Consider the following 20191-nt stretch of genomic DNA (forward strand, 5'->3'; position numbering starts at 1 on the left):
TATCTGGCAGCAGCACTAATAACATGCAAGCATAAGCAACTCAGCCAAGCTCAGCATTTCTTGTACTATAACTATAGTGATGTTTTCAATCTCCAGTGCCTGAAACAGTGTCGTTCTTAAACATTTGAAAATACTCAACAGTCACAGACATGTTACACCATCTTAAGCATGTTGTTGTGGCTTTTTGGATTGGACATTGGCCCCGTGGACTCTTGTAGTCATAGTGAGCGAAGTGTCATCTTACCAAAGCAAGATATATTTTTACACCATGTTGTTGCACAGTCCGCCTCAGCCTGGCGTCTGGCCTCCCTCCCTAAACTCCCCTGAAGGGCCAGGTGGAAAATAGTGCTGCACATGTAAGAAGTGTGCGTCACACGCTATGTGTGTGACAGAGTCAGCTAAAGGATGCTTTTCCAGAAACAATTAAGGCAGCAGTGGCACGGCAGGCAAATTATTAGATATGCCAAAGAAATAGGAAACCAAATTTGGTATTTATCTAAAGCCACTAAACACATTGTTGTCTAGCTAATATCTCCATCTTGGTGACAAAAAAGATTCATAGAAGAATTCTTAGACCGACATATTATCAACAACTTTTAAACCTCCTGACAGCAGTTTACATGAACAGTGTTCCATCATGCTGATTTTACAACACTGCAATGCTCAAGAGCTATGATGGAAACATAGCTGTGGTGCTTTTGCGTCACAAGAAACTGGAAACCTTTGTTATGATCTGAACAGATGAGTCAGTGTCACTAGTAAATTCTGACACACTGCCATGAAAGATGGGAGGGGAATACAATGGACTTTGGGTCACAAAATGGTCACAGTAATCTTGTTCTCTGCGAGAGGGCGGTACTTTTTGATATCTTGGCCTTTTCCTCTATCAAAAACTTCTTAATTGAAATTAGACTTTGCAGAGGAGCAGTAAAATAAATTGCACTTATGGAAATATTTTCACCATTATCATTGTGAAGGTTGATAAATGTATTGTAACAAAGATCTCATTTCATTTTTGTGTGATCTGCAGGATGTTCTCTATATTAACCTTCTATAGAGCAATACTGGTTACAATGCAACCACACTCTCACACTCTTTAGGAGAACCACGCTGGTTTATTTTCAACAAAAGCGGCATCGAAGAAGAGCTCTGGCAAAGTTCACAAGGCATAAACTAACAGAACATACGATCAGGGGTGTTAACTGGGCTCCTCTCTATGTACTGCTCCATTTTAGGAGGAGGTACGGCTTTTCAACCAGTACAGTCAACACGTAGCTCACCACCAGCGTGAGCACCACATGGCCAAGGAACAGGTACATCTAAATGAGGGAGGAGACATACAATACACTAACTTAAAATAAGCATAAAAAACAGCCAAATGGTGACCTCAGCATTGGACTTCATGAAATTTAATAGAATGTGCTGTCTGATGGACTTACGAAGTTGATGTCTGTGTAGTGGATTGGAGTCTCTTGCAAGCCAATGTAGAGGATGATGAAGACAGGGTGTGTGAGATAGCAGGCAAAACTAATGTTGGACAGAGGAACCCAGAAACCCAATGACAAGAGGCTCTTGATAAAACCTGCAGAAACAATGAGAGACAAAAGAAAATGTAGCACAGATTATTATAATACATATTTCTATTTGTCTAGTTTGTAGTCATGTCACTTAACAATATGTGTGCAGACATGCTACTGCTGCATTTGTATCCATATCTGTTCAACTAAATCATTAATTTGGTTTCATCCTCTGTAGAGTGGTAGATGAGGGTTAAACATGCGTTGCTTTAAGTATTGCTTGGGATGAAAAGGTAAAATCCGCCAATCGTACAGTAGGCTGTATTTTTCTCATATTGCCATTTCTTCATTAATCAGCAAGTCACTGTAGTATAATGTAGTCAATCATTGATGGGCATTATCAATCGTTTTGAATGCTGAAGAAATACATTCTTGAATATTTCTTTAAGAGGCATATTTAAAATCGTGTTTCATTTTTCCCGAGTTTAGGATTTGCAATCTGGAACATCCCTACTCTTGATTTACCTCCATAACCCTCCTCACAGGCCAGTATGATCCAGGACACAGCCAGAGCCCAGAGTGGTCTGTGCAGTCCCTGGTAGAGAGCATGAGGCACAGATGGATAGGCTGGGGTCTCCCTCAGGATGTAGGCCAACCCGACCAGCACAGCCATGAGTGACAGACAGCCGAACCAACCAAGTGCTGCCTGCCACTGGAGCGGGGTTAGGGTTAGGGTTAGGGTTGGGGTTAAATTGAAAATTCGCTTGTATGTGTATAGGGTCTGTTAGGCTTGATAATATCACAAAAGAGCTATGATGTGTTCAGATTTCTTTTACAAGAATAAACGTGTGTAGTGTGTAGTTTTTCTGGCAAGTGATCAGACGTTCTCACCTTTCGCTTTAACAGCTGATCTTTCTTTGTAGTTAAGTATATTCCAGTCAAGATTCCTATTAAAAATGGTCCATATCTTGTGTGGGGTTTCACATAGTAATACAAGACATAATTCTCAGAGGTCCTGCAAAACGAGGAAACAAACAAATCAAACAAATGGAATGCCTAGACAGCCTTGGCTCTCATTTACTTTGGATTTCCCTGTATAAAAAGTAAACTATGTCTTACAGTGTAGACGGCTGAAAGACCGGCAGCTGCAGGAGTGCAGTTATAACAACACTGGCTACAGTGGTCATCAGCAGAAGGCCTCCAGCAACAACTGCAAACACACCTCTGTTTCTGATAAACAAAGACAGGAGGAACAACATTACTGAACTAGGGCTGTGTGGTGTGTAATGGCCCTTGTGGTGGCCATGATTCAAAAATAGATTTTTTCCAAGGTAGAGGACTAAAATGTTGTATTTTTTTGAGGGTCATATGAACGGACATACAGTCTGTAAAAATAGACCAACAGAGGAGTGGTGGCGTAACACTGGAAGTCCAGAGACAGGTACCATGTCCAAGGAATACACTGAGGAGAGATTGGGAAATAAAATGTTAAGAAAGATGTCAGAATAGATTTGGAGCCACTACACAGGTCTGAATTACTGTTTAAACTTACTATCTCATGGACTGGGAGGAGATTGCTAATCAACAGTAAGTTAGCCCACCAGTACGTCTTACAGTCCATCAGTGAGTCTATGAGTGGGAACCAGTAGGGTCCCCACTGGACCACAGAGATGAGCCCAATAGTTAGACACATAATAAACAGATGCAATGGCTGAATCCTGCAGCAAAGAAGAGACAAAGCGAATTTGCATTTAGATCACTTCAGATGGCACATGCAATGAAAAGCCTTTAAATAATTTTTCATTGCAAAAAGCTACAGTGACACAGATAGATTACCATAACTTCCTTTTCATGAAATGATCAACATGTAGTACCTTTTAATCCTTTTGAAGAAGTAGTTGGCCACCAATCTGGGGCTCAGTTTGTCTTCAGCCCTGTCGATGGAGCCCAGCAGAGACCTTGCACTGAGCAGACCCCTACAACACAAAAGCTGCTCTTAGAAACTACTAAAACTCACAATATTTTTTAACAGCAAATCCACCACAATTAACTTTATGCCATTTCATTCTCACCCTAGCAGTAAAAAGGTGTCCACAGCCAGAAAAACAGGTCCACTGATGGTAAACACATACAGGGGGCTGCTCTCAACTGTTTTCTTCCAGTTTTTGTAGTTATCTGCAATAGAGATAATGCAGTGTAAGAATATGTACCTGAATGAATTAGAGACTGATGAGCAGGTGGCAGTGAGTTGTGTCATACCCAGGTTGTTAATTACAGGGAACTGTGCAGAGTGTCCACATATGATCCATAACAGGCTGAGAACACGGATGCCGTTCAGGGAGGAGTATCCTCCTCCTGGGATGGATGAGGAGGTGCTTAAGATACCCTGGCTGGTAGTTTGTAGAGAGAACACCTGAAGGCACCGGTACACACAGCTTCGCGGAAGACACAGTGGCATGTGGTTGGTGCTGTCTACAAAAGACAATATTCAATGAAGCAATCTCTGTCTTGTTTTTCAGAATATGTACAAATGTTCAGTTCAATATATACCCTCTGTAGTTGATCTTCCAAGCATAGCATTGCACCATCCATGTCAAATCTTTAAAAAAAAAAAAAAGTACTTACTATTACTATTTTCTTCTGAAGTGCTGCTATTAATTTCACTACTGGAAGAGCCATTGGTCTTTAGGGTCCCATAAAGGTTGAGGCCGGTGTTTAAACTGGAAGACTCTGCTGTCGGACTGACCTCTCTGTTTCGCTGAAACCTTATAATAGATGTAAACAGGGTAGCCGCAAGAGGAATTGCTACCATTACACAGCACACAAACCTGCAGGAGAAAAGCGTGTTTTAGGGGAAGACTCACTAATGTTCCTTTTTTTTTTTTTTTAAAGACAAAAACAGAGTCCTGAGATGCACGTAAAGAGACACTTTTCCAGTTCAGTTTAAACAGTCATATACTGACAGGCAGGTGACATCCGATGCATCAGGGTCAATGGTGTTGGACAAACAGTGGGTCATGATCATCTCCTGAGAAGACTGATTGACCAGGATGGAGGGTAAAGGAGGAATGAGGGACATCTGCCCAAACTGAAGTCTCCCTATTAAAAAAAACAAGTCACAAATAAAACAAAACAAGTACTGGACTGACTGAATGTGGTGAGTCGAATGAAAACAGATTTTAAAATCACTGACCGTACAGTACCAGCATTTGCACATCGTCTTCAACACAGGAGTCAGGAACACAAATACCCACGAAGTACTGGACTGTTCCCTCCAGTAGTAAAGAAAGAAGTTTAGTTCAAAATCTAATTTTTCTCACCTAATAACCAACTGTCACAATGATATTTTATCCACTATATTTAGAATTTTTGTTGTTACCTGCCTGAGGAACACCTGGCAGTATTGTCCAGAGAAGGTGGGACCGTGGGCTGAGCGACACTGCTGCAGCAGGCCAGGTTGGTTGGCATTACCCCCTTCAACATTGCTACCGATCTTTCCAAATGCATCATACACTAACACACACATGCACACACACACACACACACACACACACACACACACACACACACACACAAAGGTAAACTCAGTGCAAAGAACAAAACGTGGAATGATTCAAACACCAACACAAAAAATAGCATGTAAAATGTGATACTAATGATTGATTATGATTGCACAATAAGAGTGTTAATCTGCTTCCTTGATTCAAGAATAATAATTTCAGTGTCTCTTCAATCTGAACTAATAAATCTTATTTTTTTCTTGTGAAAATATGGGGGTTGTTTTATGAGGGAAAAGGGTAATCTGGGACTCCCTCTATGGAACTATCCACTCGAGTTACCACTGTCATTTTAATAAAAAGAAAAAAGGAATCTTTGTCACATAAAAACACACGGTTTCTTTTTCGTTCCCATTTTTATAATCGTTGCCTGAGCTGGGTGGAACAGCGCCCCTCTCCGCTCTGTGGCCAAACCCGGTATTGCACCTTCACCAAACGGAAGACAGGTGCGTTGAGTGTACTGTGATTACTCGTAAAGTGTCGATGTAATGCTACTTTAAAACCATTGGGCTTGACTCTGGTAAAAAAAACAAAAAAAACACAAAAAACAAAGTCAAAAGTAACATGTAAAGCCATGTAATACCCTGGCCTCACGACTAATACGCCATTTTTTAAATGAAACAGGAGTTTGGTTGTTTTCTAGTGTTGCTAGTTTGCCGTGTTTTTGTGGGACTGGTTAGCTAGCCGCTGGCTACACAAGTGGATATTAAATTGACATAAATATGGACAAACCTACTTCCTTTTCATCGTAAATAACGTAAGTGAGATCACACCGTCTGTCTATCTGTCTGCCTGCCTGTCTGTCTGTCTCCTTTTAACCTAAATGTGTGTGTACAGCTACCTGTAATGTTCCACCGTGTTATTATAGTGTGCTGCTAACATACACACAGTAGTGTAGTAGTTTGACCTTTTACCTGTTGGTTTTATGGAAGCTGAGAATAATCCTGAGCAGAGGGTCTGCTAGTTCCTTCTGAATGTTTATTTTGCTTTTAAGCTGCGTTGCATTATAATATGAATGATGATAATAGGCTTTATTTCCATTGGACCTTTCATACACAAAAAATGCAAGGCACAGAAATGCTAAAGGTGCAGACAGTTGGCTGCATCACTACCATAATCACTGTCACCATCATCATGTTGATAACTGTGGTCCTTTGTGGAGCTTTGCTATTGTTAGTGTTGATAAGAAACTAGTCCAACTTAAGACTCATAGATAAGACTGTGTAAGTCATGTACCTGATACATGCACTGATACATTTTTACATGCATAAACTTAAATCCTTATGCTCATTGTTGCATTTTGATGTGAACACAAGTCTGTTGTCTGAAAGTTAACTAACTGGCATGTGGTTTATTGCAGTACGCTTCAGTGGAACACTACTACAACTCTCACATTGTCCTATTTTAAATCACTTTTTTTTTTTTTTTAGATGGCTTGTCTGACTTCTGTAGTTTAAATGGGCCTGAACCTCCACCTCCCCAGACTCATTTGACCCTGCAACTTAACATACAGCAAGAAAAAGCTTTTCAAAAGTCAGCAACACTTACTGAGAACGGCATATTCCTTCGGCCGGCCCTGGTTAATCTCCCAGAGGAAAGTGTTGGTATCCTCCATACAACTTTGAGACACCGTAAAGGCCTGTGTATTGTCCAGCGCTCCACTGCACCCTGCAAACAGTACAAACACCACCCAACCCAGGGCCATTTTTAGGACTGACTGCATCTTTTTAGCGGGGACGGTGTTTAAATAACATAGGAGTTGACAGGTCACCATCAAGAAGGTAGCATGAAATTCATCTTGCATGGGATGGATTGAAAAACTGTGTTGGCCACTGAAGGTTGTCCCCACCTGGTTTCTATACCAGGTGTCAACGGGATTTGGTTACATGATGGCTGTGATTATGTCACCACACAGGATCAACATAATTTCAGTCTAACAATGGCTACACAAAAAAGTCAGTGTCTGGTTCTGGCCCTGTCTCTAACACTTGAACAACAGAGTTTTCCAATAGTATCAGTGTGATTTTATATATATATATATGTATGTATGTATGTATGTATGTATGTATGTATGTATGTATGTATGTATGTATGTATGTACACATACATATATACATATACACACACACACACACACACACACACACACACATATCTATATATATATATATATATATACATATATGTGTGTGTGTGTATATATATGTGTGTATATGTATATATATGTATGTATATATATGTATATGTGTGTGTGTGTGTGTGTGTATATATATATATATGTGTGTGTGTGTATATATATGTATGTGTATGTATATATATGTATGTGTATGTGTGTGTGTGTGTGTGTATATATATATATATATATGTATATGTATGTGTATGTATATATATATATATATATATATATATGTATGTGTATGTATATATATATATATATATATTTACTTAAGTAGCCACAGAGGCTGTTCAGTCCTGGTTTGGTCTGATCACATACTGGTAACTTGGAATGGTTTAGCATAAATGGCAAACCTCAGCAATTACATTAGGTTCCTCTCCTGAGTTTGTTTTTACTGGAGGAGTAATGGAGAAGCAACACCACAGACAATCCAGTCATTGAGATAAATCAACAATGGACACTAGATGGCGAGCTTGTCCTAAAAACCTACAAAAAGTACCACGACCTCAGGCAACACTGAGCGAAACAACATTCAGTGTTATGTAGATACATTCTAATCAATTCCAGTTTTTGTGGTCATGCTAGAGAAAGGTGATGATGATTTAGTCACATAGAACCCCCAGAGTGCATTTTTCAGTCACTTTTGGTGACAAGAACCTGATTAGAGCAACATGAGTCATTTTAGAGTGTGAATAAAATTTTGCACATTTTGGACAGGAAGGAAAGAGTTAGAAGTTTTATCAGCATTGGAACTTTTACATTTGCCAGTTGGTTGTATGAAAACATTTGAAAAGTAGGCTGAATCGAACTCAAACATCCTGCTGTTGGCACGCACTGACCATCTAGATATCTCTTAGAAATGACTAATATTAAGGTTTTAAGTATAGTGAATGAGCAGCTCCTTTTTGCTTGTACCCATGAATGTACAGACAGCTATCACTGGATTACTTTGATACTGAAGAAAACTTGATGGCTTGACTTTCTTAAGCAAAACCACCACAAGATTAATCATGTCTTAGTTTCCAGAGATGGATATCATAGGGAAAAGAAATGATATGTGTTGTAATTTTGCAACCTTGCAGACACATTCATTAAAAGCATATGCTTATTGCGTTAAACAGGCATGGGTTTGAATGACCATGATTTCCGATATATTTCCATGGAGAAGAGCTGATGTCTCATGTTGTCATCAGATCTTTTTCATCATTTATTGACATAAAGAACAGCTTTGTACACAAGCATCAGAAATGTCTAAAAACAGCAGCAGTAGCAAGACACATTCTAACCAACAAACACATTCACAGACTGCTTCTCACATGCAGTTTTACAGCGCGAGACACTTTACGTCTTATTGTCGGAATAGAAAAACTATGGTTCTAAACTAAACGATCTTTTTTGGAAATGCTTGGGACAAAGAAAGCAATGGGAAACAATCTTGCGATTCTCACAAGCTTCAGGCATTGTACAGTTAACTTAACTGGTTGTCTAGTTTTCTAATGCAGTCACACAGCCACGTTTACATTCGTAGATGTTTTTCCCAGTGTAATCTCTGTCAACGAACATTCATTATGATTTCACATTAAACCTAAGAACCACAAACTGAAAGAAACAAGACAGAAACTGATAATGTTGATGCCACTTATGACATACAGGGTCATTGCAACTTTATGTTTTATTGTGCTGTAACAACTACACTGTAAAGAAGGCTGCTGTTAAATAAAAGGCAAGTGCTTTGTGTTTTTATAATATTCAGCTAAATAGACTTTTTTAAAAGTGTGTAATCACAAAGAGCTGCCATTATATGTTTTAAGACAGGAATGAAACATAAAAAAGTTTCACAATCTTATAAAAAAACATTTTGATAAGCAAATTCAAATTTGGCCCATATATTTGTCTTTAAAAGACTGTTTCTGATGTTAAATGTTTGACATAATCATCCACAAAGCTTGGGGCTTTACATTTATTTTAAATTCATCAGTTTTCAAAATCTTTGTAGTGTATGTATTTGATAGGCAAAAATTTAAAGAACTTGACAAGGTGCTATGGAGATGCAGCTGAACATAGGTTCTATCTTTGTCTGATTGTCTGAAATCGTATGATATTTCATGTAATTTCAGCTCAAAATGAATATAGAGGCTTTGTTTTAGGATCAGCATTTTCATGATGTACTAGAAGGTGACCAGAGCCAGGTTTATTGTAGAAGTCAGGCAGAGCTTAGGGAGAAATATTAGTTATCAAAACTAAAATGTAAAGAATGTTTCTTCATCTCAACTTTTACGTTAACATTGAAGACCTCAGCTAAAGGTTAACATGTACTGTAGTGGGGAAACCGGTAGCCCCCAAAAGTGTTTGTTGTTCTCTGAGACATTCATTGGACATTCGCAGTGCTGAAAATTCAGAATACTGCTCACTGTATGAGGATTAATCCCATTACAATAATATATTCATACATTATCTAGTACTAGTGAGAAGACAACAATGGTTTAAAATAAAAATCGCTCTTCTATAAAAAAGATCTATTCAAGGCCTATAGAAACATCTATGTGTGTACAAAAAACTCTCTTCGACACATAAAGTGATTTTGACATATATTACATATTTTTCTGTGTACTATACTGTATACATATTGCAGTATCTTACATGTACATTATGTATATGCACCATAACCACAGTCAACTGAGATACTGTAGGTTGTTCCAACAATTTAACAAACTATATAAGTTTAAAACAATTGTGTTTGCTTTAGATGGAATGGTTCTAAAAGTGTGATCCTCTCACTTCTCCGCTGCGCTCAGTCTCTTTGACTTTATGAATGCCATCCCATGTGTCCTCATGTGAGTATTCAGGTTTCCCTCCGTTTCAAACATCTTCCCGCACACTTTGCATTTGGTGTTCGGTGTCCCGTCATTGTTCTCGTCTGTGACACCCAGCTGGTTCTCTCTCTGACTCTCATCATCATCCTTGCCCCGTCCGTTGTATCGGGCGAGACCCTGCGGCTCCTTCAGCCGATGGACGATGAAGAGGTGTCGGGCCAGCGAGCGGTGGGAGGTGTAGCACAAGCCGCACTCCTGACACTGGTGGGACGAGCCATCAGACTTGTGCTGGGGAATGTGCTCATGGAATGCCGCAATGTCCTCAGTGGTGAAGCCGCAGACGGCACACTTGTGAACTTTAAGGATGTTCACCTTGAGCCTCTTCAACGGCTGTGAGCCAGAGCTCCTTGAGTTCAAGCCTGGAGGCCCCTCACCCTCTTCTGGTTTCCTTTTGGGGCAGAAGGTCTGGAGAGGAGATTAAAACGATGGTTAGGAATGACAGGAGAACCATGAAATTCACCTGTAAGGTAAATAGATTCACACAGAGAACCTCTTCTAATAAATGTATGCCCACTAATGTCAGCCACTGTACCGTTTCCTTGTCTGACAAAGCTTCCATATTATCAGAGCTGACCGTCTCCCCCTCTGGGTCTTTGACTCCATGCATCAGCTGAATGTGCTGATCCAGCAGCACTCTTTTAGTGAACGGCTGACTGAGAGCTGGACAGTGCCTGTCAAAGTACAATAAAATAACAAAACAATAACATTATAACAATTCAATTTTTATTATTAAGTATTCTATGACGAAGGTCTTGTAACATTAACCAAGTAGTTATTCTAACCCAAACCATGATCTTTTCTTACAACCAAGTCATTTTGTGCCTAAACCTAACCAATCCTTAACCGTAGTTGTGTTGGATCAGAAAGCGCCTACATGTGTCGTCCAGATGGGCATGATGCAGAATTGTATCTTTTTGTTCAATTTGAAGGACTTGTTGTCGAACACAGTGTTTCTGTACTCACGGGCAGGTGTAGACCTTTCGTAGACCCTTGTGTTTGAGACGGTTGTGTCGGCAAAGACTGTGGGAGGAGCTGAAGGACTTGTCACACTGTCGACATGGGTGTTTCTTCAGTATCTGCAATATGAGGAGAATTAGTATTATGCATCAACTAAGCACAATGCATTTCATAGGTGGTTATGGATCATCGTTTACTGAAGTACAATACTTAAGTATGTATTTGAGGTACTTTAGTACATTATCTTGTCATGCCACTTTATACTTCTACTTTACTACATTCCAGAGGAAAGTATCATACTTTTTACTCCGCTACAATTATTTGACTACTATAGTTACTAGTTACTCTACAAGTTAAGATTTTACATCCAAAATTTATGAGTTTATAAAATAAGATGCTTAGATTAAACTCCAGTTTAAACAACTACAACAGTAAAGTGGTACGTACACCTTAATGTACAGGTTATAATAATCTAATGGTCACAGGAGCCATTTTTCTCTATTGAGTACTTTTACTTTTGATACACCAAGTACATTTTCCTGATTATGATACATACTTTTACTTAGCATTTGTCTAAGCAACTCTAATCATAGGCAGAATCTTAATAAAAGACCATGTGACCAATCACAGATGTCCTTATGAGAGTGGTTTCAGACACTCACCTTGCCATGTTCTCTCCTCATGTGGGCCACAAATGCCTCCCTGGAGCTGAAGAGGGTATTGCACTCCCCACATGTGTAACCTGAGCCAGGAGGGCTCTTTAGTGTTGACGATGAGGGCTTCTTTTCTCGCTTGTCTTGACTGTTGACATTTCCTCCATCTTTCTTGTTGTTAGTATTAGTGGGGCTGTTGCTGTTGGTACTGTTAGAATTAGTGGGCTTGGTGCTGAGAGGGAGGTTGATGCCCAAATTTGGTGGACCCTCAATGGTCTTCAGTGTCCCGTGGATAGCCTTGAAAGGAGCCACACATACAAATTTAATTATTATTTATTATGTATAAAGCACTAGCACATGACAAAAAAAAACATTTTAGTATTACTTGTATGATTGGCCTTGAAAATTGATTGACTGAATACTGTGTCACACAAACAAGTCATGAAATATGAGGTTTGATTAGTTACCAGTAATTTGAGGTTAAAAACAGACTCATAAGACTAACTAATTATCTAATTATTGGTAAAATATAATTTTTTGTGCCCACCTTGATATGGTCCAACATGAGCTGTTTCTGTGCGTAGTGCATGGAGCAGTCAGGGCATTTGAATACTGAAACTTTATGATTGCTGACGTGCTGGTCGAAGTGCGTGTAGAGCAGAGACTGTAAAGTGAACACGGTATCACACATGGAACACTTATAGATCACCCTGAAAGACAGAAAAAAAACTCCTTAAAATAAGCACTGTGAAATGTAAGACATCCAATTTATATACAAAGAAATTTGTAATCTTAAATGTTCCCTTATTTTAAATGCTACCATACGTTTCACATGAAGTTCAGTGGCAGTTGTATTATCTCACCTAATGTATTTCTAAACAAACGTTTAGTTTTACATTGTCATACGAACAGGTAATTAAACATACTGAAATAGATGGTTCAGACCACTGATTATTGTTTCACATCTGATGTTTATTTAGCTTTAAGCTTGGGGCACACCTGCTCCTGAACACCTGCATCATCAGTGGTGCTGATAATGGACAGTCCATAAGACAGTGAAAGGTTGCCATGTGGAAAAAAACAGACCCATGTTAAGCCACCATATCTAAAACCCACAAATCCTGCTAGTAATGAAGTAGCTTGGATAATTTTGCTTAGAAAATGAATTGGACATAGGTATTAGGCTATACTGGCCTGTGCTTCTGTGAAAGGTAGAGTGTGTACATGTGTGATGATGTGTAAATTCTTTGAGAAAAAGCGTTTGTGTTGTATACTTTTTATATTTAAACATTTATATATTAGATTTAATTTTGCCCTCAATTAAATTTTGTGTACTTCAACATGTATACTTACATCAACTGCAATACATTTCGCTATATTCTGTTGTAAATGGATTGTAAAACTAAAATGTATTTGGTCCACAGTGCATGTGAAAACCTACTTGGGCTCCCCAGCCTTCATCCCTGGATGCTGTGTGTGCACATGCGAGTGTGTTCCAGACGCAGACTTGAAGGCCATCGGGCAGAGAGGGCATTTGTAGAAGACCTCACAGTGAGTACTCTGGATGTGGGATTTTACTGTTGCAACATCAGCGAAGATCACACTACAGTGGACACAGCTGAAGGGAGAACAATAATGACTTGTTATTGATATGCAGTGAAAAGAATTATTCCCAGACAGGAATGCAAATATATTATATTATATTATCATAACACTGCACAATGTAACTTTGAGACAAGGTGTTCATTTCATAACATATTGATAGACGCAGTCATAATTGAGCCATAATTGGTCAGATGCTGAGTTTTTCACTTTTAATGGCTTTTGACTCGGGTGACGACGCATGAGAATTGTGATTTTCCAGTATTTTAAATTGTGAATAATACCCCTTTCAGTGATATGGGACTGTCAGGCTGAGGCAAACATAATGAAATAATAACTGTAATTAGAAATGACATTAGAAGAAGTGATAGAAAAGAAAAGAATGAAAGAAAAGCAAAAACAAGAGACATTTAAGTATAGCCACTTACAAAGGAAGAACACTGCAATAATAAAAACCAGTGAATTTGATTTCTACCATTTAACTATCCAAAAAAAACTTGTCTTAGCATAAGAAATGGTATGGAAAGTTAAGTTGAATTAACTTGGTCTCAAACTTTAGGAACTACATATCAGCACATGAGAACACTAAAATGCAAACTGATTATGCTATGGTTTTAGTTAAGGTAGACTAACCGGTAGCCAACTCTACGGGTGTAATGCAGGCAGTTCTTGGTGACATGTGACTGGAAATGGACAGAACGGCAACTTGCACCGCACTCAGGGCAGATGTAAGGAGACTTGTGCTGGTGGATTCGCTGGTGTGACAGAAAGCTGCACTGATTTGGGAGAAGCATCTGACAGATGGTGCATGTTTTCTACAGGTGCAGAAAAGAGGAGATAAAGGAATCATTAGTTGCAGTTGCAGTTTTTTCATGACACTGGAATGATTGCAACCAGTTTTTTATGTACACAAGCTTGTACCTTCAACTCTTCATCAAAAAAGAGCTATTTTCTACAGCAGTTGTTAATCTTTAGCAGTGAGGATTCAGCTGAGTGAGCGTCATGCCAGTCTAAGCTGTAGAAGTACAAGGAACTTTGTCAATGGGAAAAATCAATGGGACTTTTTTTTCTGGAACCAGAACTCCCACTTTGGGAGTCTATAATCCACGATACTTTATCGATAAACTTGGCAGAAGTCAGAATTCTTTCACACTGAGAAAAAATAATGTAACCACATTATTTACACACACCTGCCCACTGGACTCCAGTGCCTGTTGATAGTGCATAGCTAGCGAGCTGTCGTCCTGGAACATTTCGTTACACTCCATACACTTGAGGCTGTGTCTGGAGAGCTTTGATGCATCATCATCCAAGGGCATGGCTGCCACGAGAGGGGCACTGCATGGAGCTGAAATGACTGCAGTTTGGGACCCACTACCAGCAGCTCTCCCTGGGATTTGACCTGTGGGTGATTGTGCTTGGGAGGTGGAACTGCTACCAGTGATATTGGGTAGGTCTGATGAGGGTGATGTGGTTATCATCTGATCTGCAGGGATGGGTTTTAGGATTAGATGTGAGCACTGCATGACAACCCCTTTGTCCTTGTGGCCCCGAGCATGAGACAAGAGGCTGCATTTGTTGTAGAACACTAGGCTTTTGGCACAGTGGTTGCAGGTGACCTCGATCCGCACACTTCGACGATCATAGTGCTGTGTTAGGCTCTTCTCAAGAGCAAATGAATCTCCACACTCCAGGCACGTGTAGCCACGTGAGGGAAGAGATATACATGCTGAGGTTGGTGGAGAGAGGTTTGGGACATACACAGGGACAGGATTTATGCTACTCAGGACTTTATTGAAGGCATCCACAACAGAGCTTTGAGAGCTGGTGAACACTTGAACCTTAGAGACTTTCTTTGAGGGGCGGCCGGCAAGAATCGTCTGCTGTTTCAGTTGTGATTGTTGATGCTTCTTGGAAGTGGTCAGGGCCTGTTGGAGTTCACAGACAGTAGAAGATACAGTCTGAGGCAGAAGATTGAGCTTACTAAGATGGACTGTCTTTGGCACTAGTTTTGCATTAGTCAGACTGGAGGCTGGTACCATGACAGTCTGTTGTTGGATGGCATTAGCAGCTTTCAAAATGGCACTGCTGGCACTTTGCACTGATGCAGCGGGGATGACTGTTGCTTTGACTGTAGTGTTGTTAGCTAGCTTCAGGTTGATAACTTGGGAACCAGCTGTCTTTACTGCTGAGACGGGCAGAAAAGCTGTCGCCACAGGTTTAATAGTCATTTGTTTGGTTATTTCAATTGAAGGGCCTCCACTGGTGGCTACTACTGTTGTAGGCAGAGAGGGCCTTGTGGGAGATGAGAAAATTGCGCTGGTTGTTGTCATAACAGATGAACTGTTCTCTCCTTTTCTCAGACCCTCAGAATCATGCTCTGGCAGAAATCGGGTGACAGTCCGCTTGATCTGGCCAGATGAGGTCTTGATTGTTTTGATCCTGACTCTTGGGATGACCGGGGCAGTGTCTGTGTTTGAGGCAGGGGAACCTTTGCTGCTACCTTCACTGGTGACACTAGAAGGGCTGTCAGGTTGTCTTGTTAGCAGCCTCTTTGCAAACTCTAAAGCTGACTCCTGCTCGTGTGGCTTTGCAGGAGCTCTGGGGTTTTCATTGGTTTGGATGGATTCTTTCTGTGTTGTGGGAGAATCCAAAACACCCAAGTCTGTAGCAGTAGCCTTTTTGGCACTGAGGGCTGCAATGGCTGCAATACAGGATGAAAGTTTTGGAGAGGATTTGGCTTTGACCTTTGACATACTAGATTCATTAACAAGCCCTGATGCCTCTCCAGCCTCCGTACACTCCTGATCTTGAGACTTCTCAGGTAATTTTGATTGAAAGTGGTCATTAGACTTGCAACCTCCCAGAGTGCCATTGTTGTTCTTGCTTTGATCAGGTTTTGGGTCTCCATTTGCTCTCCGCTTTGAAACATTGTCCATTGATACAGGAGATTTGGGAGTCTGGTCACCACTCTTAGTAGTGGACCTACGGAACGACTGAATTCCCTGCTTGTCCATGGGATCATCTACCTCAATTTTATCATCATCATCGAACTCTTCGGCACTGGAAATGGGGCTGAACTGATTGAAGGTAGATGATTGGTTGTTAACTGGCTGTCGTTCTTCCCTGGAAGCTTTCGATCCATTCTTTGTGTAATGACTACCTGGTGGTATTGTGGGCAAGAGGCCATTATGGAGTCCATTGCCAATGCCAACAGAATGGGGATGGGAATTACAGTGGAAATGTCCATCCTTCTCTGATATGGCTCCACCATGTTCACTAGTTTCTGTGTTTCGGATGTTCTTGACAATGACACTAACACCAACGTCAGGTCCCACTGGGGGGTTGTGGGCCTCATCTTCATTGGTAGTCACCGCACCACTGGGTTGCTTGAGCTGTCCGTCATGGTCATCATGGTGGCCAGATTCAATAGCGGCTTTAGGATCCACCATGTCAGGGATGTCAAAGGCCGCCAGCAGGTCATCAAAGTCTGGCGTCTTCATATCTCCCATGGTCCTTCTCCTGTTCTAATGAGGAGGTCACCTACGAAACACAGATTAAGTCTAGAGTATGAGTCACGTAAGCCATGTTTACTACAGTTTTTAAAAACTATAACTAATGATATGAGGACTTCTTCAAAATGCTATAAGATTTTACACTTTTCAGTGCAACTCCTCATAGTTTCAGTTGTAGAGTTTCTATCGGATCTGATACATAATTTTGTCATTTGATTATGAGATGTTGTGTGTGTATATCCATAGATCATAGTCTCCGTAATAGATTAGTTCATATTCTTATAAGCATGAATTTTCTCAATAAATGTCATTCTCATTCCCTGCAGACCGTCATATTTGTTGTACAAGTGAAAATTTTCATCTTTCTGTCAAATTCTAAAAGTAAGGTGCAATTGACGGTATACTAACATCACCCTAAAGTCATCATTAGTCCCAAATGAGGCTGTTTGTCTTGTTGATGGGAAATGGCAAGGCAACTCCCATTGAGAGAAATTTTTGCGCGGGTTCAAACATAATAAATTGGTGCAATTTCATGTACTTCTCTCAAAATTTGTAAAAATACTTTTTTCATACTGAATTTATCACACTGTGGCCACTGAATGTGATTGCGTTCATATTTTGGCTTTTGAGTTTTGATCAAGCTGGAGTGTGACATTCAGACATGAAATAAATTATTCTGTCTTAGCCAGTAAAGGAAATAAAACATAATAGTTCTACATAGGTAAAAAAAAACGGATGATATGATGGAGAGGGGGCACATATTCCAGTCAATAGAATAAAAGTATATTAATAGTGCTTGTCACGTTTATTAGACTGTTGACTTTATGAGCTGCTCGACATTTCTTGAATTGGCTGTTGGACACATTTCTTAAAGTTGAGAAAATCATGCTGAGGCTATTCATAAAAGAATAATCACAGGGCTCAGGACGGCACTGTTGGATTCTGAAGAAATAAATCTTAAGCAGAATGTAATACAATAAGTTCCTATTACTCATATATTGTTGTCACTATTGCTAAGCTTGGACACAGCAATAGAAATGTACAATTTATAATGAATTACACACAAGATTTACCAGATTATGGTCAGGATAGATGTAAATTATTCCAATATCCTGCTGCTTTCTGATTTATATTAAACATTTTCCTCCTGCTAGGAATAGCCAATAAATGATTTCGACACACCCCTACTGACGATTTTACCCTAATTTATAGTTCTACAAGCCATGACTGGGAAAAGGGAGAGGGTAGTAATAGTTTTAACAAATGATAAAGGAAAGTATCTTTCTGTTCAGCTTAAGAGCCTCCATATGTTATATTATAGACAATAGCATTGAATTCATGAAAGTAGTGTCTTGTTTGCTGTTGGTTAGAAGGGTCAGATCTACACACTAGTATGTTACTTAGTATATCACAAATTCATATTCATTAATATTGTAGTAGATGTTCATCATATTTTTAACTAAGATGAGGTGGTTTCAGCTCTGTTTCTGTGTTATGTCCCTTTCAACAATACTGGAAAACCTCTTTTTTTTTTAAGACGTAGGACAATGAAATACCAGCTTTTTTTTTTTTTTGGATTGTTTTGCAGTTTCATTTGTCACCACATGGTGTGCCAGTGTCCAAATACAGTACAACCTAAAAATACCATGTTAACCATGACTTAGTCACTGCTTTCGTGAGCTTGATATTAGATTATTCTTGAGTAGACTGAGCTTTGTGCTCTCTCCTGTTACATCTCTGCCAGTAGGTACACACACATTTGTACAGTTAGTCCTCATTTGTCATTGCATGCAGTAACTTCATTGAACTGACTCAGAGAGAAACACCACATGCTGTTCCACACAGGAGGGTAGATGTGACATTTTGATGACATTAAATGTGGGTATTTTCAAGTGGAAAAACATTTCCCTCTTCAATCACTGCAGGCTCTGGATTACTATAATTAGATAAATTAAATGGGGAGGAAAAACGATAGTATGCCTGTGTGCTAATTGAACCTTTTTCACTTTTCCTGAAAAGCTGCTGGTGAAACAAGACAAGGAACTGCATCATGTCCTGACTATGTCAGAGAGTTCCTCTTTTTTGAATATATATTTTCTGATAAAATGTCAGCAGACAGATGGATCTGGCCCAAGTAATTAATATAATAAAGAAGATGAATGTAGTTGTAATTTTAGTTCCAATCAGTGGACTGGCACTTGTCCGCTGGTTTTGAGGTTGTAAATATGATGGATGTAAATATGATGACAAGACATAGTTTTGACAAGGAGATGTTAAAAAGAAACAAGACCGACAAGCAAATACAACATGTTTTGCAAAAATAAATGTTCATAAAATATGTTTTTGTTTGTGAATTCTACAAGCAAAATGTCTTGTGCAGTATCAGATAAACTTTCCCTGCGATGGGTTCTGACTCTTCAGAAACAAACCAGACTTTATTTTCTTTAAATAGTGAGCACCGCAAATAAAATCTGTATGTATGAGTCTGTATGTATCATGGAGACAAAAGGCACAGCCATGGAGCTGCTCTGCTTGTGCAGTACGTGCAGTTAAACCAGTACTGCTCTCTGATCCAAATGCATGGCAAACACATCTGCACATAGACAGACCCACTGCTTGTAGCCTTGTCTTTGACTTCAAAAAGCAACAATTCTCAGTTTTAATCCAGGTGATGGGATACTGGTAAAAATGAGAAAAACATAAACAAAATGACAGAGAGTGGGAGAAATGTTATGGAGGGACAGGGCAGGCGAGAAATGCAGTGAGGGGGGAAAAATGGCTGCTGAGCTGTGTGAAGCTGCAGCAGAGAGAGAGAGGCCTGGTGGAAAGAACAGCTAGTCACAGCCATGACAGCCAGAGCAGCCTGACGTAGGAAGTAAACGAAGGTTAAATACAGACAAAAATGAAAAATACACAACACAGAACTCCTCTCAACAACAACAGTTTAATGTACATGCATCATTACCACCTGAAATCCACACACTGTAAAAGACTATCTCTTTGAATATCTAAGTGAATGTAAAATAACAATGGTGGAAACATGCAATTGAATCAGCCACTCCTCACCCTCTTGCCTCCGTCCCTCTCCAGCCACTAGCCAAACCTTCTTTCCTTCCTTCCTTCCATCCTGCAACAAACACAGTCACAACACTACTAACCCACAAAAAGCCATCCACCCCACCCTGCCTGGGAAAAAAACAGTCCTGTTTCTTCCCCAACCAGGCAAAGGCCCAGAATACAGGGTCAGGTTACATCCAGGGATCTGGTGAGTGGTGGTGGTCCTGGTAAGGATCCTCCTTAGTCATTCTCTGCACCACTAGCAGCACACAGACATACAAACA

The 20191-nt window shown here is 39.9% G+C and overlaps 2 protein-coding genes across 2 annotated transcripts; both read right to left on the reverse strand.

Annotated features, from left to right (window-relative positions):
- Positions 1-1172: 1172 nt before the first annotated feature.
- On the reverse strand, positions 1173-6779 carry oacyl (O-acyltransferase like). Its single transcript, XM_070851039.1, has 15 exons — positions 6623-6779; positions 4897-5030; positions 4711-4789; positions 4481-4616; positions 4149-4345; positions 3777-3989; positions 3590-3692; positions 3392-3493; positions 3070-3235; positions 2900-2979; positions 2637-2747; positions 2409-2532; positions 2043-2229; positions 1440-1582; positions 1173-1319 (listed from the first exon to the last, which is right to left on the reverse strand). The coding sequence occupies exons 1-15, from the start codon at positions 6777-6779 to the stop codon at positions 1215-1217; spliced, it is 2037 nt and encodes a 678-aa protein (XP_070707140.1). The 3' UTR covers positions 1173-1214.
- A 2360-nt stretch (positions 6780-9139) lies between these two features.
- Positions 9140-19968, reverse strand: znf532 (zinc finger protein 532). The gene is made up of 9 exons (XM_070850403.1): positions 19917-19968; positions 14526-16878; positions 13969-14150; positions 13175-13351; positions 12281-12443; positions 11743-12030; positions 11087-11199; positions 10656-10794; positions 9140-10528 (listed from the first exon to the last, which is right to left on the reverse strand). The coding sequence occupies exons 2-9, from the start codon at positions 16845-16847 to the stop codon at positions 10025-10027; spliced, it is 3888 nt and encodes a 1295-aa protein (XP_070706504.1). The 5' UTR covers positions 16848-16878; positions 19917-19968; the 3' UTR covers positions 9140-10024.
- Positions 19969-20191: the final 223 nt, after the last annotated feature.

Source organism: Pempheris klunzingeri, chromosome 19 (assembly GCF_042242105.1).
Source record: "Pempheris klunzingeri isolate RE-2024b chromosome 19, fPemKlu1.hap1, whole genome shotgun sequence".
NCBI classification, from domain to species: domain Eukaryota; kingdom Metazoa; phylum Chordata; class Actinopteri; order Acropomatiformes; family Pempheridae; genus Pempheris; species Pempheris klunzingeri.

Coding starts and splice junctions, on each gene's coding strand:
- znf532 (XM_070850403.1), bottom strand. CDS start 16,847: ATGGGAGATATGAAGACGCCAGACTTTGATGACCTGCTGGCGGCCTTT. Junction 12,444..13,174: donor ATGAAGGCTGGGGAGCCCAA/GTAGGTTTTCAC, acceptor TCTGTCTTTCAG/GGTGATCTATAAGTGTTCCA. Junction 12,031..12,280: donor TCATGTTGGACCATATCAAG/GTGGGCACAAAA, acceptor GCTCCTTTCAAG/GCTATCCACGGGACACTGAA.
- oacyl (XM_070851039.1), bottom strand. CDS start 6,779: ATGGCCCTGGGTTGGGTGGTGTTTGTACTGTTTGCAGGGTGCAGTGGA. Junction 3,990..4,148: donor CAGCACTTCAGAAGAAAATA/GTAATAGTAAGT, acceptor TGTCTTTTGTAG/ACAGCACCAACCACATGCCA. Junction 3,494..3,589: donor GACACCTTTTTACTGCTAGG/GTGAGAATGAAA, acceptor TTTGTGTTGTAG/GGGTCTGCTCAGTGCAAGGT.